Genomic DNA, 25,318 nt, shown 5'->3' with positions numbered 1-25,318 from the left:
TATGAGAAAGACATCCTATTTATTTTTTTGTTGTTGAATCAGTGGATCCTAAAGTTTTCATTGGTAATAAAAATGATCTTCAGAGAATTGTTAAGTAATCTGGAGTGCCATAAAGTACTGTTGCAAATAAAAATGTCGTTACTGCTCCAGTTTGGCCCCATTTCTGTGGTAATGAGTTATTATCATTAATTATCACCCTATTTTATGGTTATTGCCTATAATTCCAGACTTTAAATACTTGAAGCATAAACAATGCTAATTTAATTATGGTGCTAGAGTTCTTGAAATCTGCATGCAGTCTTGAAACCATTAATAAGCTTATATTGAATGAAATTTACAATAACAATTAGCATTTCCCCTGGATCCTGGATTATCACAAATGTAAGCAAAGTTTTTAATGTGTCAAAATGAAGATCAACACAGGAAACCCTTTGTCAATGTTCTTGCTTCTTGCTATTACTTTGATACCTTAACTGTTTTTGGGTCTGAAGCAAAATTTTCCTTGGAAAGTTTCTCATCCTCTTAGGTCAAGAGAAATCAGACTGTTATTGGCAGAACTGAAACAGAATATTAATGTCCCTTGGGATGTTGATTATATCATTTTGTCTTGCTTAGGATTGCCTTTTTTATTAAACCTTTTGTGAAAATTTAGGATGGTGGAAGCAAATTTAGATAGCATTTCTTTTGTAAATGATCTGAAACTTTTAGTTTTCTGCAAACTTAATATGAAGTAAGAGTCAATTAGCAGTCCAAAAGTCCCCAGTTGATGAGGGCCATATTCATCTATCAGACCCTCAGGTGACCATATTCTGAACCTAGCCATTTTTGACCTATTGACCAGTACTAGAGGTATTTTGTGTAAAAACTTACTATGTTCTCTTCCCTTCCCCTGAAAATGAACAAAGTGTTGCTAGTATCAGTGACTGACCAATTGTAAATACATCATGATTTTTTTTTCTATTTGTTATAAATACTTGTGAGAAATGACTCCTATTAAGAACCACACTTGCCCTTTAGAGACATACTTCTTTATGTGTCAAGTAATATTTATTCCAGAAATGACATAACAAAATACAGAATATCCATTTCCCCAATATATTCTAAGTTAGAATAAAGCGAGTTTTCTTGCCATGACAATTCTCTTGAGAGGTTTTGGAGTCTCTGTATTCAAAGATCTTCAAGTAGAGACTAGATGATACTCATCAGAGATATTGAAGGTAGATTCTTGTTCTTGGATTATTTTAATTTAATAAACTTTAAGTTCTTTTAAAATTTCCAAATCTTGTTGTAGTATTTCAACTCAGAAGGGATGTTAGATATCTGTCACAAAGTAATGGGTACTAGCTGTAGAAGTAGGGAAACATCTTTATTTTAAGATTTTTAAACTATTGGATAAGTTAATTAATGCAACATGTTATCGGTTTCTTGATGGATAAAGTGATAGGGCTGCACAAAATGACCTCAAATGCAACATGTTATCGGTTTCTTGATGGACAAAGTGATAGGGCTGCACAAAATGACCTCAAATGTACCTTCCAGTTCTCCCCATCCTCTTTTGATCCTTTACTTTCAAATAAGAAAATAAAATATAGAAAGATGAAATTAATTGGTAACAGCCTTATAAGTAGTAACATCAGAGCCAAGATTCAAACCAACATCTTATGATAACAAATCCACTGTTATTTCTATCACCTAAGATTCTATGATTGTGCAGTATTCAATACATCATAACAACTCTGAAAAACTCCACCACCAGAAACATACACCTTGAACCATCCCTTCCTTCCTTCCAACTTTTCTTCTTTCCTTCCTTCCTTCCATCTTCCTTTCTCCCTCTCTTTTTCCTATTTCCAATAAATATGTAAGGCTATCAGCAACATTAATGCTGTCCTTGGTGCTGAAAGAACTGAGTTTTAAAATAGATATTCGTGAAATAATAAAATTAGTTTGGGATTACTTGGAACAAATCTTTTTTTTTTTTTCCCATGCCATGAAGGTGTGCTATCTAATAAATTCAGTTCCTAATAAAGTCTGTATATATGGGGCATCATTTGAATTTTCTGTCAAGATACATACAGATGTTGGCTTAAATATTTAACATTGGGATTTCACTAACTGGTGACCACCAAATGGACTAGCTATATGAGCTTGGAAAACTTTTAATTTGCTTATCTCCATTATGACCATATTTAGAACCTAGTTTATCAAAGAATATTTTTCCTAAAGCCTCTCTTCTAGAAGTAATTAGATGTGTATGCCCTATTTGGGGTCAAGATTTACAAACACCATATAGGGAAGAAATAATTTCACTTTAGAGTATTCCAGAGAATTAATGCCTTTGTGAAAATCCATTGAGTTTTGTGTGCATTAGATCCCTCAAAGAGGGTATGGGGGCCTTATGTTCATGTTGGGTTAGCAGAATCCTCAGAACTTTCACGTTTATAATATAAATTCATTTATAAATATCAGATCTTATACATATACAGAAGAGAACATGCTGCATCTCTACAACAAATAAAAAATAGGTAGTAGAAGAGTGTGAGGGAGAGATGAGTAGATGAAGTAGAGAGAGAGAATAGCTAGTAAAGTAGTTATGTGACATAGTATTGTGATAAAATAATGGGATTTAGCAGATACTCAAAGACCCACCTGGAGATTAATCTAAACTGATTGAATCAAGTGAGAGTGATCGACTGCTGATTAGTCTATTTCAAAGTTAACTAGACTGTAATCACACCTGACTAGCCCTTAAGAAGGTATTGTACTCAGAAGCTAGACTTTGAACTTAACTTGAGAACACCTTCAAGTTCAGTGAACCAATGGATTTGGAGGACACCAACCAATCAGCTTGAAACAGTGTGTAACAACGGCCTCTGTTCCAGACCTATAAAAACCTTCTACAATCAGTTTGCTAGGGAGTTTGTGATTGAAGCAGGCTGGTGCTGGAGGACTTGAGGAGGAACCAGACCAGGCTGGAACTCTAGACTAGGTAGGCTTTCTTTTTCTTAACTTTCTGAACTCTATGTGAATACTTGTATGCTTTTAATAAATGTTTTAATGCCCAAAGACTGGTACTGAAGCTTTTTAATTTAAGGTGATCGCACAATATAGATTTTAAACATCACAGTATACAGGATTTTAAGTCAGAAAGACCATAGTTGGAGTATTGTTTCAATCACTTATTAGCTCGTGGAAACTAGTTAATCATTTCTCCTGTCTCTATCATATATTTTATCTGTAAAATGTCTATAACAATGCCACCTATCAGCTATCTATGTGAAAATAACATAAGATTATATAGAGAGTTTAGTTAATAGATGTTCATCCACTTATGTATCCATATAAATTCATATATGTATATAAGTATGCAGTGTTTTACCAATCTTAAAATGCCATATAAATGTTTACTATCATATTTATTTGTTGTTGTTAAGTAATTGTTCAGTTATGTCTGACTCCTCAGGCAGAGGAGTTTCTTGGCAGAGATTCTGGAGTGGTTTGCCATTTCCTTCTCCAGCACATTTTACAAATGAGGAAATAAGGCAAACAGGATTAAGTCACTTGCTTAGAGTGATGCAGCCAATAAGTGTCTGAGGGCAGATTTGAACTCACAAAATTGAGTCTACCTGACTTCAAGCCCAGTACTCTATCCACTGTGCCACCCCGCTGCCATTATTATTACTATCTTTCCATACCAGATTCATAGAATCATAGATATAGATCTGAAAGAGATATTGATATCATTTAGTATTAACCCACCATTTTTAAGATGAAGAAACTGAAGATAAGGTAGGATAAAATAAACCGTCCCAAGAATAAAGTTCTAAAATAGCAAAACCAAGATTTAAACCCAGATCTTTTTTACTCTGCTTCAAGTAACTCTTATAGGTTACAAATTACTTTTTGTCAGTGCTGGTATAAAATTGTGTTCATGTGCATATATGTGTGTATGTATGTAAGTATACATATATACATGTGTACACAAACATACATATATAGCATTGTTGATATGCATTTATTATTACATGCATGTATGTGTGTGGGCATACACACATGTGTCTAAACCTACATATACACATGCATATGTATATTCATGAATACAGCATACATCCATGCATATATGTTCATATGGTATTTATATGTATATAGATATGTGTGTGTCATCCTTGTAGTTGCTAGGAATCTGACTTTTCTATCAACTACAGTGTAGCAGTGTTCATTCCAGTTTGCCACAACTTCATCCCTCTTATATTTCCTTATGACAAAGGGAATTATTATAAGTTACAAGGAAACATAAAAACATCTGATGTCTTCTAGATCAACTCTCTTAGTTCACTGATAGAAAATTCAGATTCAAAAAGGTTTTCACTTGCCCAAGGCCACACATGAAATGGATAATAACTGAACAATTACTTAACAACAACAACTAAATATGATAGTAAACATTTATATGACATTTTAAGATTGGCAAAACACTGCATACTTATATACATATATGAATAGCAGGATTTGAATCCAGTCCTGCTAATTTCAAATTCAGTTATTTATGTTGACATTTACCATTTTTTTCTTCCTGTTTTTTTTTGGGGGGGGGACAATGAGGGTTAAATGACTTGTCCAGTGTCACATAGTCAGTAAGTGTCAAGTGTCAGAGGTCAGATTTGAATTCAGGTGCTTCAGAATTCAGGGCCAGTGCTTTATCCACTGTGCCACCTAGCTGCCCCCTACCATTATTTTTTTCTTAAACAGTAGCATGTTCCACCCTAATTGTTTAGTAAAAGAATTATATGTGTCCACTCTTTATTTATAAACTAGTCTTGTATTTCCTAAGGCTAGTACATTTCACTAGAAAGGAAATATTAGACAGATTCAAATTAACTTGGAAGGTTCAACATAGATGTTGGATTCATTTTTTTAAAGACTTTCACTGTGAAGTCAACACAAGATCAGTGGGTTTATGAATAACCCATGAATTGAAAGGAAGATTTTTTTCTGTAGACTTCCAACCTGAACAGAAATAGAAACAGTGTGTTGCTGCCTTTCTCTACTTCCCCTCAAGATAATCACAGGAAAGATTCTAGCCTGGAACATATCAGATACAAGATAACAGAAGAAATTATATCAATCTCGGCTTCAATTAAAGCAGTATTTGGAGAATTTCAAAAGTTCATTACTTTGTTCCTAAGAATTCACTTCATTTAGTACATTTGGGTGTACTAAACCAAGCAGGTTTTCAATGAGGGTCAAAAAATTTCCATAAACCATTCGAGCTTTTCAAAAATGAGATTCTGGCCTTTTCTGCAACAATTTGATAATTTGATGTTTATGTGAAATATTTCCACCATTTGTAAATAGCTGAATTTGAGAAAATAAAAATAAAAATTTATTTGGGCATGTGATAAATATATATATATTTATATATATATATATATATATATGTGTGTGTGTGTGTATAGTATGTTTGTATGTATGTGTATATATATATGGAGAGTGTATGTTTGTGTGTATATATATACACAGATATATACATATACAGAGAGAGAGAGAGAGAAAGAGAGAGAGAGAGAAAGAGAGAGGGAGAGAAGAATGGCTCCTGAAAAAAATGAACTGTTTAAAGAAGAAAAAGTCTCCAAAATAAGCACAGCCAGATTTATTTAAGTGCAAAGGTGGCAGTATTTTCATCATTGATGGAGTAGGAGAAATCAAGTGCATTCTACTTTCATATTTTACATGTAATATACATTTGATTGATATTTGTTGTATAAAAAATAATTGGGACAAAGAAATGGGAATTTTCAGCTGAAAGTTGACCTTGCCTTCAATTTCTCATTTCCAATTTTCCCTTAGCACAATTGTGATAATTTAATTCCTAATGAACACATCATACCCTTGCTCATGAAACTTCAATGGTTCCATGAAGATGCAAAAAAAACCTAACAACAATAAACAAACAAAAAATGACAACAAACAACAAAAAAAACATAACCTGAAATTCAAGGGTTGTCCTAATCTGGCTCTAACTTACTTTTCTACCCTAATTATTTACTTTACTTAACACATACCTCCATCCAGCAAAAATAGAATTCATGATATTCCCATCTCTTGAGGATATCCCCTTATCATTTTCCTATAGTACGACAGTGGGAAGAACATTGGCTCTGAATTTAGAGAGTTTTGTCCAATCTTGCATTTTTCATTCTCAACTTTATTTGTTAACATGGTAAGTCACTTCATCTCCACATATATTAGTTGACAAGAAAGACAATGAGAACCTGGTTCCATTGAAGGAATAATGCCTCCAGAGTCAGAAGATATAGACTTAGATCCTATCTCTGATGATGATTTTAGCTGAGAACTTGATTAAGTTACTCTGGCCTTCATTCTCCTCAATTTTGAAATTGGTTGGTGTGATTCATAGAATTACTGATTAGATATATATTACACATCTCCAGACAAGAAAGGCAATGAGCTCAGGATACATACATTTCCAGTGGACACAATCAATGTGAGAGTTTCTTTTGATTGACTATGCTTTTTGTTATAAGGGTTTTATGTTTCTTAAGGGTCTACTATATGTCAAGTACTATACTAAGGGCTAGAGATACAATGCAAGGCATAAGACAGTCCTTGCCCTTAGAAAGAAAGTTCACAATCTAATGGGGGAAGACAGTATATGAAAAGAAGCAGAAAAGTAGAATGAAAAGCAGGGAGGGTAGAGTATTTTGTATGAATGATGACTTCCTGCAGCTAGGGTTGGAAATAATTTGAAGGTCTATGAGCTAGAGGTGATATCTTTCAGAATGATGTGTTGTTGGAGATCATGACATGCAGGAGAGAAGCAAGGCGGGAAATGAAATAGTAAAAATGAATAATGTAGTTTGGCAAGTAAAAGGAAAATAAAATATGTTTCTGTCAATTAAAAATAAAAGTAAATTTGAAACAAAATTTAAAACTAAAATGGTTGGGGTTGCCGATACCTGAGGTCTCTTTCATTCCATTCAGTTCTAGATCTACGGAGCTAGAGTAGAAGCAGAATAGTCCAAGTTGTGTGGAAATATCAAGGGAATACATCTCCTCTGCCTGGGAGCTATAATATGATTGCATGTCAATGTTTGGCATACAAAGTCCTTTCCTCAAAACCTTTCCTCAAAAATTTAAACAGAGGTTTGATAAGCGTGAGTCTGAAAGAGTATGAAGTGGAATTCAAAGGCTCAATCTTCCCTTTTAGAGGATATAGAAGGATACTGTGGTTTCCTGTCTGTTATCTACATTGAGAATTAGGTGATTAGCCAGAGCTAAATATGTCTAAAAAAGATAGTAACCATGCAAATAAGTATTTCCCCTTCTCTGGCAGCAAGAGGCCAAAAGGGACCCCATGTGCTCTCCCTCCAGAAATGATGTGATGGTTCAACCATGTGACTTGCTTTTAGCTTTAAGAGGTAGCACAAATGCCAGTCAATACCTAAGTCAATAGGAAACCATGAAGACATGGTCTTTCTGCTGCTTTTTGGCTCTATTCTTTCTTTCAAGCTCAAAACAATTGAAACTAACTGAGCTATAAAATGTCAGAAGAATCAGCTTCCAATAACAAATTATAGCCCATTCCAGGACCAAAACCATATCTTGCTCACTCTATATACTGTACCTTTAGTGCCTAATGATGAGAGCTGTGAGTGTACAAGTCTCTGTTTCCATGCCCATTAGTCTTTCCAATACACGACACTTCTTTGTCTCTTTGGTTTTTGCATCCAACAATCTTTAGAATCCAGGTTATGTGTGACACTGCATCCTCATTGCCTCCTGAAATAGGTTTTAATATTTGAACATGGACAATTGTGGGAATGTGGTTTGCAGGATTAAACACGTGTTATAATTAACATTTTTAAAAACCACCAATTGGAATGGGGACAATGGGAAGATAATTAATGCTTCTAAACCTAATTTTTAAAAGGAAAGAAGCTGTAAATAGGACACTATGACATTTTTTATGGTTGTGAATAATTGTCAATTCAGAGGGTTCTGGTGGATGTACTGCATAATTGCCATTATAATTTTATTCTGTGATGAGCTGATGTCAAGAAGTTACCAGAAACTATTCACTGACAAAAAAAACCATAAAAATAAAATAAAAAATAAAATTCCACAATGGAATGTAATAATGGCTGTTTTTATAATGACAATAATTAACATTCATTTCATTAAAACTTGCAAGGCCATTAGCATATATTATTTTATTTGACCCTAACAATCAGTAAGGAAATCTCTGTAGTTGTTATTGTCAAGAGGACCAGTTTTGCCTCTTCACTTCTTTTGACACCCCAGTGTAAAGGGGGTAAATTCAGAAAACCCAGCAGGTTTTCCTTCCTGATATTTGCTAGCTCTATGACAAGCTGTAATTCTTTTAAAATATTTGAGACTATTTTCATCATCAGGAAATAAGGAGGTCAAAAATACCTATAAGGGATGCTGAGAAGTTTCTATGACCCAGTGTCTATGAAATTTTTTACAAGCTTGAAACATTACATCATTTCCACTAATGATTACTCTTCACTTTCCTTGCTATCCATTGATTGACTTCCCTTGACCTCATTTCAGTTCACCTTCCTGATTTTTGCTATCCACCACAAAATATCTGATCTGATTTCCATATGAAATCACCCCCAAAATAACCAGCCTTTTGGAGGCACCAATGAGCATTTTTTAGATATAGGTCTAATTTTAAGCAATTTGAAGTCACTCATTCTAAGTTTCTTGGCATTTAACATTTTCTCTTTCATCCACTTCAATTTCTTCTATAGATCCTTGATGCATTCAAGTTTTATTTTGTTCTCCAATGAAAGTAAATTAACTTAAGGATTGATTATATTTTGCCTTAACGCTTGCCAAATTTAGGGTAGATCTCCAAACAAATCATGATACAAGTCCTAGATAATCAGAAGGTCAATTTAGTGGTATTTAGACTGCATAAATGGTAAACTTCAGATTTCTTCATTTGGAAAGTTTTTATTCTAAGGAATATTTTAATTTTTAACTTAAAAATTTTGAGAAGACATACCAGTCTTTGGACATTAAACATTTATTAAAAGCATATAGGTGTTCCTTGAAACAGCACAAAAAAAGTTTTTGGAAGTCTTTTCTCAGTTCTCTGAGCTGAGATGTGGGGCCTAGAATCCTAATGAAAGGGAAAAAAGGAAGCAATGGACTGGTCCAAGACTTGGCAGATTCCCTCCAGAGGGCAAGCAGAAAGACCAAGGGGCTGGGCTGAGCCACTGCCACTCATATGTCACTCAGGAGAGAGCAAGCCCCTCTGGCCACAGGTGAGCACCAGGAGAGGAGTTAGCCCTCCCTCATGGAGGCATGGGGGCTAATGGACAGGGGTCCATTTTCATGAGGCAACATCCCATTCATCTCCCGGACAGGCCCTGTTCCCAGGTAACCCAACAGGATCTCACTGCGTTGGTGGGACAGTTGAAGGATGTCCTCAGCTAGTGACTGCACAGTGGTGTAGCGCATATTGTCCAGGTCAAACATGCCCTTCAGGTAGTACACAATCTGATGCTTGACAAAAGTGCAGACTTCAGCCAGCTGTGGCTTGGGCCCTAAGAAGCCAAAGGCAAGAATGGGATTGACATGCTCCAATAATGTGTAGATGTGGGAGATGAAGCCATCGGGCACCATCAGAAGTCGTCTCTTGGCTTTCAAAACCGACCAGCAGGCAGTGGCCAGAGCCGTTTCCAAGAAGCTGTCTGAGAGCAAGCTATTACGCAGGACCGCCAGCACTAAGGAGGGGGGGTTCTCCAGGTCCTCAAAGGCATCCATGAGTATGAAATCCAGTACAATGTCAAAGAAACTCATGCAAACCACCCCCTGCCCCTCCAATTCCATCTGTGTGGTAGGCCAGGTCTCTGGTCTCAGGGCATAATTCAACATCTCCTCATAGCTCTCCAAGAAGCCCTTTGGGTTCTTTTCAGCTTTCGTCATCAGGCCTGTTACCATTTGTTTCCCAACCTCCCCAAAGAACAGCTGGTTACTCTCATCTTGCAGAAGTCCCTGGAAGGCCTGCCGGACACAGTGCAGTTTAGCTAAGAAGTCCTGATCACTGGAGCAACCCAGGAGTTCTGTTCTGAGTGTCCGACAGGAAACCTTCCCCTCTTTTACCAGCTGCAAGGCCTCCTCATATGCTGCAGCTGGCCTGGAGAGCTGGAAAGGGAGATCTTCTGCCTGCAGGTCATCAAACAGCTCTGCTGAAGAGGACAAAGAGTCTTCAGAGGAAAGACTGTCCTCATCTTCCTGAAGCCTCAGTGAACCTTCTGTCAGAGGTAGCATGAGTGTCCTCTCTGGGTCCAAGAGCATACTATTTGATGGGAATGTTGAGCCAAACTCCTCCTGGAGGTGGTATGCCGGGTGAGGGGAACAGACTCTCACTCCAGTATGCCAAAGGTTTCCTCCTACATAGATGACGAAAAAGCCCTTAAGACAAGGAGAAAAGACTGAGTAGGCCATCTGATTGAATCTGGAGGTTAAGTAGTCCCAAAATTCTCCAATGAGGAAAAAAAATATTCAAACATGTTGCCCTTTAAAATGGACTGGCTTTTCTCCTGAAGCAAGGCTTTTAGAGGCTTAAAAGAAGGGAGATTAGGCAAATGAGGGAACATCAATGAGGGGAGGTAAGTGAAAGTCCACCAAATTAGCTGGCTTGTGGCCAAACTAGGGAGGGTGGGAGGGTCCTTAAAGGTCCCTTCATGGTCACCAAACTGTGATGTTTAAAATCTTAATTTTGTGATCGCCTTAAATTAAAAAGCTTCAGTACCAGTCTTTGGACATTAAACATTTATTAAAAGCATATAGGTATTCACATGGAGTTCAGGAAGTTAAAAAAAAGAAAGCCTACCTAGTGTAGATTTCCAGCCTGGTCTGGTCTGGTTCCTCGCCAAGTCCTCCAGCACCAGCCTTCTTCAACCATGAACACACTAGCAAACTGATTGTTTTTTATAGCTCTGGAAGAGAGGTGGTCCTTACACACTGCTTCAAGCTGATTGGTCAACTGGAGAATGGTGGAGGCCTACTACTACTATACTACTAGGCTAATCAGCACTTAATCACTCTCACTTGATTCAATCAGTTTAGATTAATCTCCAGGTGGGTCACTGAGTATCTACTAAATCCCATTATTTTATCATACAACCACAATTCCAAAGAGTTAATGACAAAGCATGCTAACCACTGACAGAGAAGTGATGGGCTCAATATTAAAAATTAGGGATGTGTTTCCAGGAGAGGTACATATGGGGATTTCTTTTGCTTGGCTAGTTATCTTGTTATAGGCATCTTTTATAATTCTTATTTTTCAACTGGGTAGGAGGTTGGAAGGATGAATTAACAGTGCTAGGTAGAGGGGCAGCTAGGTGGTGCAGTGGATAAAGCACTGGCCCTGGATTCAGGAGTACCTGAGTTCAAATCCAGCCTTAGGCACTTGACACTTACTAGCTGTGTGACCCTGGGCAAGTCAATTAACCCCCATTGCCATGAAAAAACAAACAAACAAAAAACCCCCCAAAACATTGATAGGTAGAAAACAGGAATTTAGGAAGGAAGGAAGGGAGGGAGGATAACTGAAGCATTGTTTAAGGTAAAATATATACAGAACAGATCAGAAACAAACCATATGGAGTCAGACAAATAACACAGCTTTGAAAATTTCATGCTAAATTGATCCTGTACTTGAAAATCAAGCTTTATAAAATAGATTTTTGGTTCCATGTACAATCTACTTTGGAACATATATAGTTTAGGACATTTTTATATAGAAAAAATAAACAATGCCTCATGTTCTTGGAGAGCTTACAATCAAATATAAGATAAATTCCTATTGAAATTACTATATTACAAGGTAAAATGAAGGGAGGGAATAAGTATTTAATAAGAATCTGTTATGTGTCATAAAATGTATCAGTTATATTTTACAAATAGTGTTTGCTCTTATCCTTATGACAAACCTGACTATCAAGTGCTATTATTATTTCAATTTTGTGGTTAAGGAACTGAGGTAGATCTGGCTCAAGGTCACACAATTATTTTGAGACATCATTTTTTTTTAATTGAGCAAGAAAATTTTAGGCTGGGACCTAGTCTTGGCCACTCAATGAAAGTCAGAGTGATTTGGGTTTAAAATGTGATGTCACTAGTCCTCCTTAGGACATACTAAAACAACAACAATTATTAAGTACCTAGGGCCATATTTGAATTCATGCCTTTTTGATTCAATTGCCAGTACTCTATCCACTGTACAACCTACTTGTCTTAAAAAGCAATATAAAAATAGAAGCTCTAGAAATTAAACATGTAATGACAGAGGAAGAAAAGAAGACATGGCTTCTGAGAGAAAACAGAAATCACCATCACCTTTGGGGATTAAAAAAGAGTTTCAGGGAAGTGCTGACATTTGAGTAGAACCTTAAAAATGGGGAAAGTTAATCAGGCAGATCTGGAGGAAGGAGGTGGAGTTAATAGAGGTGGGACTAGGGAAAGGTGATGGCATAGACACTGGCATTAAAGTAATGAAAATCTTGAGAGATTATGCAATAGTTTCATTTGGCTTAATCCTACAGTCTGCAAAAAATAAATGCATTCAGGCCAAAACATTTCATCGATCAATAAACATTTATTAACTGGAAAATTTGAAATGTGCCAGATCATCAAGAGCTTTAAATACCAGGAGACTTTGTTTGATGCTAGATATAACATAGAACCACTTGAGTTTATTGAATAAAGGGGTTAACTGGGAAGACCTAGGCTTTAGACAACTCATTTTGTCATGTGAGCAATGGAAAGATTGAAGGGGAGAGTTTGGGGAACTTAAGGGAAAAAATAATTTTAAAGCTCTAATAACAGTTTAGGCAACATAGGATAAGTACCCCAACCAAGGTGATGGCTCTGTGAGTGGAGAGAAGGGTTATATAAAAGAGATGTCTTTTTTTTCTTTGTTTTGTTTTGTTTTGTTTTTTTATCAAGATTTGTAATGGATGAGATCTTTGCTTTTGGTGTAACTGAGAAGTGAAGCATGACACTGAATTTGTCAGTCTGGGTGATTGAGATAGTGGTGGTGTCCTTGATGCTAATAGTAAAGTTCAGATGAAAGGATAATTTTGGGAATGGAAAATGTTTTGCACATGTTGACTTAAAGATGCCCACTGCTGATCCAGTCAAAGATAACCAAATTGCCATTGATCATATAGGATTGTAGCTCGGATGAGAGATTAGGGTTAGCTGGCTGGATCTAAGGAAGCATTTGCATTGATATTAAAATTGAACTCCTGATGGCTAATGAGATAATCAAATAAGATAATGTAGATTTAAAAAAATAATAAAATGACCTACAGAACTTGGGAGAGGATGATTCAACTTCCCCAGCATGAATAGGGTGAAGAATTAACAAAGATTGGGGTGGCTAGGTGGCACAGTGGACAAAGCACCAGCCCTGGATTCAGGAGTACCTGAGTTCAAATCCAGCCTCAGACACTTGACACTTACTAGCTGTGTGACCCTGGGCAAGTCACTTAACCCCCATTGCCCTGCAAAAAACAAACAAACAAACAAACAAGAAAAAAAAATAATGTGACTCTGGGCAAGATACTTAATCTCCATTTACCTTAATCCACTTGAAAAGAAAATGGCAAACTAATCCAGTATCTTTGCCAAGAAAACCCCATGAACACTATTTGTGTGCTATGATTCAGAGTTAAGAAGAGTCAGATACAACTGAATGAATAAACAACAAAAGAAAAGTGTCTGGGAGAAGAAAGTGAAAAATGTTTCCAAATTATAATAGAATCAAGTAGGATTAGGACTGAAAAAAAATCCATATATGGCAATTAAGATATTGGTAAATAGGGAAAACACATTCTTCTTTGAATCATGAGATTGAAAATCAGATTGCTGATGATTTAGGAGAAAATGGAAGTTCAAAAAACAGAGACCCAAGCTATCAATGCTTTCTCCAGGATCATGACTGAGAAAGGAACACTTCAAAGAATAGAAATGAAATGAGTATGGGCTTAAAGGAGGAGAATACGGAACATTGTAATACTTCCATAAAATAATTCATTTAGGGATTATGATTTCTAAGCTATTGATTGTGCTTAGCTTATCCAATATAGCTAGTAAATGTAATAATGGCAATTTGAATACAGATTTTTTTTCTTTCTTTTTTTTTTTTTTTTTAGTGAGGCAATTGGGGTTAAGTGACTTGCCCAGGGTCACACAGCTAGTAAGTGTCAAGTGTCTGAGGCCGGATTTGAAGTCAAGTACTCCTGAATCCAGGGCCAATGCTTTATCCACTGCACCACCTAGCCACCCCTTGAATACAGATTTTTAATAATTTTATGAACAAAACTCAATCCTTCACACTACTATGACCCTGTTGGTCTCTTTTAGCCTCATAACACAGACTGATGCACTTTGAATCAGAAAGACTAGGCCTTGAATCCCATCTCAAAATGTAATAATGTTGTGACTACTTAGTTAAACTACTTAGCTTCTCTGATCTTCAATTTTCTCTTGTGTAAAACTAGAACATGGGATTTAATGACCTCTAAATTCCCCATTATCACACACGCACATACACACACACATACATTTTGCATGTGATTTTACTGATAGAAGTATTTGATGAAGAAATTCCTTCTACTAATTAAAGTCAGCATCTGCTCTACACCTTATAGTCTTAAAGAATTAGTTAGCAACTGGGAATATATAGCCATTGTGAGAATTTTTGAATGCAAATATTCCTGTCTATGAGACCAGGACTGTCCTCTGCCTCTTGCTGCCTCTCATATATTGTTTTTGTAATTATATATTCAACAATTTGCCTCTGCCATTAGAATGAAATTCCCTTGTAGCACAGGACTTTTTTCACTTGTCTTTAGTGAGAAAATAATCAATAATAATGAATTTTGGGGGGACCCACAGATCCCTTTTCTCAGCCCTCCCCCACCCCCCATTGAGAAAGGTCAATTTTTAGGAGGAAGTGTTAATCCTGTTCAGGGTGAGCACACATGTACAATAAGAATGAAGAGAGACTCTTTTGTCTAGCTCAGTGAACTGATGTGATTAAATTACACCTAGATAATGGATTTTGCCTTGAGCAATTTAGGGAGTAGTCTTTTGGATACTTCCCCCTGATGTCATCTTTAGAGATTATTTCAATACAGATCACCCTCAAGTCACACCAACCAATGGAATTGAATGATACTACCCAATTAACTTTGATCAATGTATAGTAATCCATTTCTATTAAAAGAGGATATTGGGCAGCTAGGTGGTACAGTAGATAGAGCATCAGCCCTGGAGTCAGAAGGACTTGAGTTCCAATCTGGCCTTAGACATTTGATACTTACTAGCTGTGTAACCTTGGGCAAGTCACTTAACCCCAACTGCCTCACCAAAAAAAATAAATAAAAAAAGAGGATAAAAGCCAAGATCATACTAGGGACACCATTCTTCTTGGTGTTCTTGGCTTTCTGGACTTGCTGTCACTTTTTGCACACTTTTAGGACAGGATAGGTTTGTGAGAGACAACATGACACTAGGGCATTTCTGCTTGTGTTAATGTCAATTCTTTACTGATATTCAATATTAATTAATAACAAATGTTTACTGTAAAAATGGGTGAAATAGCCTCTAATATTATAAGTAGCAAATATTTTAGAAAGCACAATTAGCAATACTAATATACCAAACACACTTTGTATACCTTGTGTCTTGCAAATAGTAGGGTCTTATTGCTGGTTGCCTGCTTTAGAAGACATTATTGTCTATAAATGATTTTACATGAGTATTAATCAGAAGTCACTGGGTAGATTCACACATGATAAATGAGAGCAGGAAGCAGTATAAGACAAACTTGAAATTATAAAGGAGACACAAATTTGAAGATATCCACAAAGAAATTTCCAAGTGAAAAAAGATGTGCATTCATTTTAGTCTACTTAAGGGAGAAAAGTCAAGGGCAAGAGAACTTGAGAGTGTAAAAGAGGAAGCTGTCAGACTCAAAGGCACTGATGCTGAATAACCTCACTTATAGCACCACTGGAGAAAGCCTGAAGGAAGTGTTAGAGAAGGTGATATACATCAGCTTGCCTGAGAACAATCAACGCTGAACGTTGAAAGCAGAGCCATCTGGTGGGAGCTGATGGAACAGTAGACAGGTAATGCAGCTACAAGGAATCAGTCTTACAAAATATTGTTTGCCAAAAGTCTGTCTAAAGACACAATAAAAGAAACATTGAAAGATTAATTTCATGGCTCTGTGGATGCCAGAATTGTCACAAACAGGAGATAAGATTATCTAAAAGATTCAGTCTTTTAGACTTCAACTCAGAAGAAAATGCTAAAAGGTGCAAAAGAGGCCATGGAAGATGGAGAAATTGATGGAAACAAAATAACTCTAGACTTGGCCCAAAGCCAGTGGCTTTGAAGCCAATGAAGCAGTCATGGAAGTGGTGTTCATGGAAGTTTTTCTGGCCAAAGAGGGGGTACAGGATGCTAAGTGGGTTTTGGTGGAAAAAGCTGAGGAAACTTTGGAGGTTGGGGTAATTTCCAATGAGTCCAAAGAAGTGGGTGATATAAAAAGCCACAAGGACATAAGACAAAGCTTAAATAACCTCTCCCCCTTTCCTTTTTCTCTGTTATTTGTATGGGTTCTGGGGATCTTAGCCTGTTTTCTGATCATTGACATAGTCTTCTTAGGACATTCCATGACAAATACATAGTCCAGAGGTTCAGAAGCTTTCTTGGGACACATTAAAAAATCCTAACCTAGGAAAAAAAAAGAATGAAACATGCATTTTTGTACACAATCAACACAGGAATTCTGATCAACTGTGGCTATTTGATAAAATAAAGAAAAAAATGTTTAATAATTTTAAAATACAAGTACTTATATATACATATATACATATATGTATATACAATTTAAAATTACTTTTATAACAAAATAGGAATGTTATGAACCTCTGAATCATGTGTCCATAACAGTTCTCTAATAAATTTTCCTATTACATACATTTGTCAAGTTAAAAAATCAAATACCAATTCACATTGATATAAAAAAATAATCCATATCATAGTGCTATGAGAGTGATTTGTTTCCCCAGTAATAAAAGCTTTTTTTTTTTCCAGTGGGTGAAAAAAATTTTCATTGGCTCCCTGTTGCCACTTAAATAAGATTTAAAATTTTCAGTGTGACATTTAAAGCCCTCCCATCTTGACATTTTCCATTATAGCTGTATATCACAAGATGTTTCTGCATGAATGTTTCAATTCATGAAAACTGGCTTGTTACCTAGTTCCTAGGAATCTAGAGTCTGGATTCCATCTCTCCATCTTCTGGATTTGCACAGGATAACCATCCAATGTTGAAGTGCCCTTCTCCTTCCTTCTACCTCTTAGAATCTCTAGCTTTCTTTAAAGAGTTTGGTGTTACCTACTACATGAAGCTTATCTCTACCCCTCTTTGTTATGGTACTCCCATTCTTGAAATTACTTTACAATTTAAGTATACTTTGTATATTTGATAATAATAAAACATATATACTATATTCTATGGATGCCCAGAATTTTCCATACATTATCTCATGGGAGCCTCCAAATAGTCATAACAAAGTAGAGTAGGGACTCTTGATATTCTCATTTTATTGATTGGGAAACTCAGGGTGAGAGAAGTAAGTGACTTCCCCAGGATTACATATACAGTAAGTGTCTGAGACAGGACCTAAATTCAAGTCTGTGAAAGCTAGCCCAGAGCTACATCCATTATTCCACCTTTATGCCTTTTGTTCCTACAAAATCCTTGCAGTTAGAAATTCTTTTATTTTTATTTTTATCTTCACATTTTCAGAGGCTAGCATAACACCATTCATATAGTAAGTGTTTATTAAATGCCTATAGAATTACAAAAGTACTGGGAATGTTTTTACTCAGAGTAGAAGTATTTCCCTTGTAGTCTGTATAAAGTACTAGACTTGGAGGATCATCCCTGAAATACTCTCATTCTATACCACAAGTTTGGTGAATATAGACTAATTCTAGCTAAAAATCAATTGCTTTTATGAAACAAGCAAGTTTCTATACTTGCACTTGCATTTCCTTTTTAATATTGGAATATAAATTATATAATCATTTTTGTATTTTTGTATGTATAACATTTCCATATTAGTCAATATGTACAAGAAAATGAATAAAAATTAAAGAAAGTGAAAAATAGCATGTTTCAGATTGTATTTAAACAATAATCACTTCTCTCTGGGGGTGGATAGCATGTTTCTTCATTAGTCCTTTTCGGATTGCCTTGGATTATTCTATTGCTGAGAATAGCTAAGTTATTCACAGTTCTTCATCAAGCAATATTTTTGCTACTGCGTACAACATTATCCAGTGTCTGATCACTTCACTATACATCAGCTGATGTAAGTCTTTCTAGTTATTTTTTTTTCTGAAATCATACCACTTATCACTTCTTATAGCACAATAATGTTCCATTAAAATCATATACCACAAATTGTTTAGCCATTTTCCAATTGATGAGCATCCCTTTGATTTCCAACTGTTAGCTGCCACAAAAAGAGATGCTCTAAATATTTTTTGTACAAAAATGTCTTTTCCACCTTTTTGGATGTTTTGGGGATCCAGATCTAGCAGTGATATAGCTGGACCAAAGGGCATTCACAGCCCCTTAGCCCTTTCAACATAGTTACAAATTGCTATCCAGAATAGCTGGATCTGTTCACAACTCCAACAAAAATGCATGTATTCCAATTTTTCCACAGCTTCTCCAACATTTATTATTTTTTCCTTTTTTGTCATGTTAGCCAATCTGATAGGTGTCAGGTGGTATCTCATAGTTGTTTTAATTTGCATTTCTCTAATCAATAGTGATTTAGAGCATTTTTTCATAAGGCAATAGATATCTTTGATTTCATCTGAAAACTGCCTATTCATATCCATTGACCATTTCTCAATTGAGGAATTACTTGCATTTTTAGAAATTTGATTTAGTTCCCTATATATTTTAGAAATGAAGTCTTTATCAGACATACTGGGTGAAAAATTATTTCCCAAATTTCTGCTTCCCTTCTAATTTCAGCTGCATTGCTTCTGTTTGTACAAAAAACTTTTTTTTTAATTTAATATAATCAAAATTGTTTTTTATATTTCATAATATTCTCTTTTATTTGGTTATATTTTTTTTTTCCTTGCCATAGATCTGTAAGGCAAACTATTCCTTCCTCACCTAATTAAGCTATGGTATCAACTTTTACATCTAAATCACATACCCATTTTTACCTTATTTTACTATATGGTGTAAGATGTTGGTCTATGCCTAGTTTCTGCCAAACTATCTTTCATTTTTCCAGCAGATTTTGTTTTCCCAGAAGCTGGGGTGTTTCGTGTTACCAAACAGTAGATTACTACTGTCATTTACTACTTTTCTCATGTGCCTAACATATTCCATTGATCCACCACTTGATGTCTTAGTCAGTACCAAATAGTTTTGATAACTGCTGCTTTATTGTATAGCTTCAGGTTTGGTATGGTTATACCATTTTATTTTGCATTGTTTTCTTTAGTTGCCTTGATATTCTAGAAATTTTGTTTTTCCAAATTAATTTTGTTATCATTTTTTCTACCTCTATAAAATAATTTCTAGGTGATCTGTTTGGTATGTCATTGAATAAATAAGTTATTTTAGGTAGAATTGTTGTTTTTTTTTTATATTAGCTCAGCCTATCCATGAGCAATTGATATTTTTCTAATTATTTAGATCTGGTTTTATTTGTGTGAAAAGTGTTTTGTAATCGGTTACATAGAATTCCTAGGTTTGTCTTGGCAGGTAGACTCCCAAATATTTATATTGTCTACACTTTTTTTTTGGAGGGGGGCAGGATAATGAGGGTTAAATGACTTGCCCAGGGTCACAAAGCTAGTGTCAAGTGTCTGAGGCCAGATTTGAACTCAGGTCCTCCTGAATCCAGGGCCAGTGCTTTATCCACTGTGCCACCTAGCTGATCCCTACACTTAACTTTAAATGGAATTTCTCTTTCTATCTCTTGCTGCTGAGATTTGTTGGTCATGTATTGAAATGCTGATGATTGGGGGTTAGGCACAGTGAATAAAGCACTGGCCCTGGATTCAGGAGGACCTAAGTGTTCAAATTTGACCTTGGACACTTGACACTTACCAGTTGTGTGACCCTGGGCAAGTCACTTAACCCCTATTGCCCTGCAAAAAATACAACAACAAAACAAAACAACAACCAAAAAAGAATTGCTGATTATCTAAGTGGATTTATTTTATATCCTGCAAATTTGTTAAAGTTGTTAATTGTATCAAGTAGTGTTTATAAAATGGCTTATTTAAGAATTTTATTTTAGTTCCACTTCTGTTAATCTGGGCAGTTTATATTTTTACAAATATTCATCCATTTCATTTAGATTCTCAAATGTATTGGCATACAGTTGTGCAATAATTGTTGCTTTAATTTCAACTTCATTGGTGGTAAATTCACCCCTTTCATTTTTGATACTGGTATTTGGTTTTCTTTCTTTTTTTAATCAAATTAACCAAAAGTTCATCTATTTTATTGGGGTTTCTTTTGTTGTTTTTTTGTTTTGTTTTGTTTTGTTTTTATAAAATCATCTCTCGGTTTTATTTATTAATTCTATAATTTTCTTACTTTCAATCTCTCCTGTGGTTTTCAGGATTTCTAATTTGAGTATTTAATTTTATTCATCACATCAAAGTCAGTTTATACCTATACTCTCTATATGTATTCCTATCTATCCAAATAGAGGTACAGTTCTCAATAATTAAAAGTATTATCTTTCTCTGTAGGGATGTAAACAGTTTAATCTTATTAACTTTTTTATATTTCTCTTGTGTCTTTTATTTGAAGATCAAATTTTCTATTCAGTTCTTGTCTTTTCATCAGGAAGCCTGGGAAGTCCCCTATTTCATTGAATGTTAATCTTTTCCCCTGAAAGAGAATGATCAATTTTTCTGGGTAGTTGATTCTTGGTTTCAATCCAAGTTCCTTTGCCTTCCAGAATATCATACCCCAAGCCTTCTGATCCTTTAATATTGAAGTTGCCAGGTCCTGTGCAATCCTGATTCTGGCTCTATGCTATTTTAACTGTTTCTTTCTGGCTGCTTGCAGTACTTTCTCCTTCACCTGGTAATTCTGGAATTTCTTTACAATTTCTTTTGTGGCTCTCTTTCAGGAAGTGATTGGTGGATTCTTTCAGATACAATTTTACACACTGATTCTATAATTTCAGGGCAGTTCTTGATAATTTCCTAGAATGTGGTACTTAGATTTTTTTTTCTTCTATTTTTGACCATGGCTTTCAGTAGTCCAATAATTCTTAAATTACATGTCCTTGATCTATTTTCCAGTTCAGTTGTCTTCCCAATGAGGTCTTTCACCTTTTCTACTATTTTTTTCATTCTTTTGACTTTTCTTGACTTATTCTTTGTGTCTCACAGGATCATTAGCTTTCATCTCCCAAATTCTAACTTTTAAGGCATTATTTTCTCCAATAATCTTTTGCACCTCCTTTTGCATTTGACCACTTAGCCACACATGGTCCATAAAAACCTGCATCCATCCCCTTTTGAGGGACCTGTCAGAACGGAGCCATTACAGAAATCATCCATGGACATAACCAGACCCCTGACCAAAGAGCTTTTTAGGAACTCAACCGAAAAGGATGCGAGTTCTGAATTCGAGAGACCCTTACTCAAGCCAGGCCTCTGAATTTGAGTCCAGACTGGAACACAAAAGATTCCTGCAGGCGCCGAGCATCCGGAGGTCAAAAACAGTGGCTGGCTGGGCATGAATTCTTCAAATCCCGGAAAGAGCCCCCATATGTTAACCTGGAAATTTAGGAAACAATCAATATAGGAGAAATAAGGTCTTTAATCGGGGCAGAGGAACTATAGCTCGTGGTATAGCAAAGCTGGGAAGCTAGGAATATCCAAAGAAGGGAACAGAAGACAGGGTTTTTAATGGGGTAACAGAACAAAAGGGAACCAAAAGATTGCTCCAGAGTAACATATAGTTAATTGATATAAATGAACCTTTGACAAAAGAAATAATAGAAGAGCTCCTAAGTTAAGTATAGGCCTTACTGACTCTGAGTAGAAACTACTTAATGTAGGTGGCCCTTTTTTACATAATAACATAAAGTCCAGAGCATTGGGAGGGACAAGTTGCTTGGGGGAAGGTCCATAAGTCCATCAAGAGTCTGGAAATGACAAAGATAGTCCACCCCAGGCAATTCATCTGCCTGGGAAAGAGGGGACTGGGTGGGGAAACAGTTCTCAGTAAATTTTGTAGTTCTCAACATACAGAAAGAAATATAAGATGTTTTCACTTATAAAAGAACTTTCCTAGGGTGGGTTGAGGTGGGAAAGGCAGAATGGCCAAGTATTGGCAGCAACTCAGAAATAATTCTTTCAACATTCTCCTCAAAACTAATTTAAAATAATGATTCAGAATACAGGAACAGCATAGTAAACACAAGGTAAGACGGAGTCCATTTTCAAGCGTAAGACAACTGAGGAGATAGGCAAGAGAGTTCTGGGACACTAGGGTTGGGGTTAGCCCAGAGCACACTCAACAGCAGCACCAGTGGAGCCTTGGACACAGGGGAGGACAGCAGCAGGATCAGGAGTTTTGGAACATATAAAGTTAGAGGCAGTAAGCAGGTTAGAGAAATGGTCTGCAATATATTGCCATGGAGCCTGTGCTGGAACTGGGTGAAGCTGACACTGATTAGCACCTCTATTAAGCTCAGAATTTGAATTTGACATTGGAATGTAAATTTCGGCTAGATGCTCATAGCCTTAGTTGAACATTGTAAAAGCTGCTTTAAAAAAAAAAAAAGTAATTAATGTTGGTGAAGGCTCTCTAAACTATAAATTAGTCCTTCAAATCCTACAAGGTTGGGCTTCCAGACACCTAGAAGGGGTGAGTTATTATATAAAATCTTAAACATCTCCTTGTGCCATTCAAATTGAGAATAATTTAACTTCTCTAAAACATGCCACTCCCTGTCAGCATTGAGCCTTAAGTGCCCCTGCTTGCTACTGTTGCTGGAAAATGGAAAAAAGCTTGCACATTTTAACCCCAACTTGTTTTATGTAAAGTATAGTGTAAAAGCATATGCAACTAAATTAAGAATATATGATTGGTAATTAATTGGTTTTGTTTCAAGTTTTAAAAATAAATCCTAATATTTTCTTAAGGTACTTTGTTTCTAGGTTTTCTTATAGTGTATAATTTGGTTAGTATTAAAAAGGGAATGAATGGGTTATAAAGCTGTTGGTATTCTGACCACATTTTCTGAAGAACTAACATACTATTAACTAAGCTATTTGGAGTTACACTGATAATTTTTTTTTTAAAGGGAAACACGCAGATAGTGTTTTTTTCTCCGTCTTTCTCTCCCTTCTTCCCTCTCAGATGCTGAATAACTCCAGATAATTTTATATGATTTGTGAAAGGAAGTAGAAAGAAAGTTGTACCATGTTTGCACTGACACTGTGAACAGAGAACTTGAAAGTAAAGTTTGGAAACTTTTGAGGAAAAAAAGTGTACTATTACTTTAAGTGCTTACCTGCAAGTAAAAGGTCTGTAAATGTAGGAAGAACCTAAAAGTAATCCAGTTTGATTGGAACATGTAGTTGAATACTTTGTGTTGCAAACTAAGTACTGGACAATTTTAAAGTAACATTTAAATTGGTGCATATGTATGTGTTAAAATTAGAAACAACTTGTCATGGGGTTCAGAGAACCATAGAAGTTCTCTGGGGCACATCAAGGAACCTTCTCCTTGAGAAACTAAACCAGAGGACAGATAACACCTAGAGAGATAAGGGGAACCAAATCAGACTGAGCTAGCTTTGTATTCCTACCCTTCATTCTGGTCTCCCTTACCCTGGGGAGATAAATTTGGGTGTGGCTGCAGACTTTGTGTCCCAAAGAGAGATCTGTAGCCACCCCTCACCCAATCCTCTAGTCACTACAAGTGGGGGAAGGTCCTCCACTCCTCACCCAATTTCCCCAGGTACCACCAGTGGGGGATGGTCCTCCCTCACTAAAGGAACTTTCCACAGTCAAATGGTAACCCCTCCCTGCATCAGTCTTCTATAAAATACCTGCCATTCTCCTGTTCTAGGAGATTGGTACCTCTGAGCCATGTGCTTTGTGCCTATCTCTCCATGAGAAGTCCAATAATTTCTTTCATGGTTTCCCTCCCCCCACCCTTCCCTACCCTTGCCCCTAAATAAACTACCACCTTATTCTAACTACTTTTTGTGTGCAAGAGGGTGTAATTCTTTAAAGAGGAATTCCTAAGAACCCCAACCCCAAAACCCATGCCCCATTTCCCCCATTACAAACTGAAGATGGCATAGAGAAGCCAGGGTGTTGCCTGGCCTCTCCCAATTTTCCCTCAAAAACAGCAGCAGCAACAACAACAACATTAAATCAAGCCTTGAAATGGATTCTGTACCTACATAACCTACAAAAAACACAGAGAGATATGGACTTCCAAATTCAGTTAATTTAGAAGACTGCAGGAAAGGTTGGTCTCACTTGCGTGGAAGGGGAGTGCAGTGCAGCTCATTGCAGCACAGAGGGGGTCTGGCCAAGTGAGCAAGAGGCTCTTGGCCACAGCAGAGATCAGCGGCTGAGTACCCTTGGCCCTGGCTCAGCATGCTGCTGGCAAAGCAGGCCAGTTGTGAGACACAACATCCCTGGCTGAGAGGGAAAATTGGTAGTGAGAACTGCAAAATTTACTGAGAATTGAATTCCACCCCCCCCCACCCAGTCCCCAGTCCCCTCTTTCCCAGGCAGATGAATTGCCTGGGGCTGACTGCCTTTGTCATTTCCAGACTCTTGATGGACTTATGGACCTTCCCCCAAGCAACTTATCCCCACCCAATGTGTGGCCACTCCTACAGGTCCTGGAAAGGACAGCTGCCGGGTTTTGTTTTCAAATCATGTACCACATGATTGCAAGTACTAGCAGAATTCAAGTCTGATCCACCACACTGATGGCCACAGTGGAGTCATTCCTTTTTGAGTTTGTTCTTGATTCTGCCAGCTAAAGGCCTTGAGTGGGACTTTGTTGTTGTTTTTTTTCTTTTTCCTTTTTCAATGGCATTTTGAATCAATTAAGTGAGAATCTGAAACTGAACCCTCCTCCCTTAAAAAAAAAAAAGGGAGGAAAATAGGATCTTTAATAGGACATTTTGT

At 36.4% G+C, this 25,318-nt stretch overlaps 1 protein-coding gene across 1 annotated transcript; it reads right to left on the bottom strand.

The window, feature by feature from the left end:
* Positions 1-9,336: 9,336 nt before the first annotated feature.
* Positions 9,337-24,777, bottom strand: LOC122739643 (mitoguardin 2-like). Its single transcript, XM_043981297.1, has 4 exons — positions 24,656-24,777; positions 21,795-21,896; positions 21,539-21,677; positions 9,337-10,470 (listed from the first exon to the last, which is right to left on the bottom strand). The coding sequence occupies exons 1-4, from the start codon at positions 24,775-24,777 to the stop codon at positions 9,337-9,339; spliced, it is 1,497 nt and encodes a 498-aa protein (XP_043837232.1).
* Between the last annotated feature and the right edge of the window lie 541 nt (positions 24,778-25,318).

This window comes from Dromiciops gliroides, chromosome 2 (assembly GCF_019393635.1).
Source record: "Dromiciops gliroides isolate mDroGli1 chromosome 2, mDroGli1.pri, whole genome shotgun sequence".
Taxonomy (NCBI): Eukaryota; Metazoa; Chordata; class Mammalia; order Microbiotheria; family Microbiotheriidae; genus Dromiciops; species Dromiciops gliroides.
The sequence above is the reverse complement of the archived record's forward strand: the minus strand, read 5'-3'. Positions and strand labels throughout refer to the sequence as shown.

Excerpts from the sequence above, each read along its gene's own strand:
- LOC122739643 (XM_043981297.1), bottom strand. The coding sequence starts at position 24,777 with ATGCTGAGCCAGGGCCAAGGGTACTCAGCCGCTGATCTCTGCTGTGGC. Across the intron at positions 21,897-24,655 it reads TGCACTCCCCTTCCACGCAA|AATTCATGCCCAGCCAGCCA; the intron begins GTGAGACCAACC and ends CGGGATTTGAAG. Across the intron at positions 21,678-21,794 it reads AATTCAGAGGCCTGGCTTGA|GTCCCTCAAAAGGGGATGGA; the intron begins GTAAGGGTCTCT and ends CCGTTCTGACAG.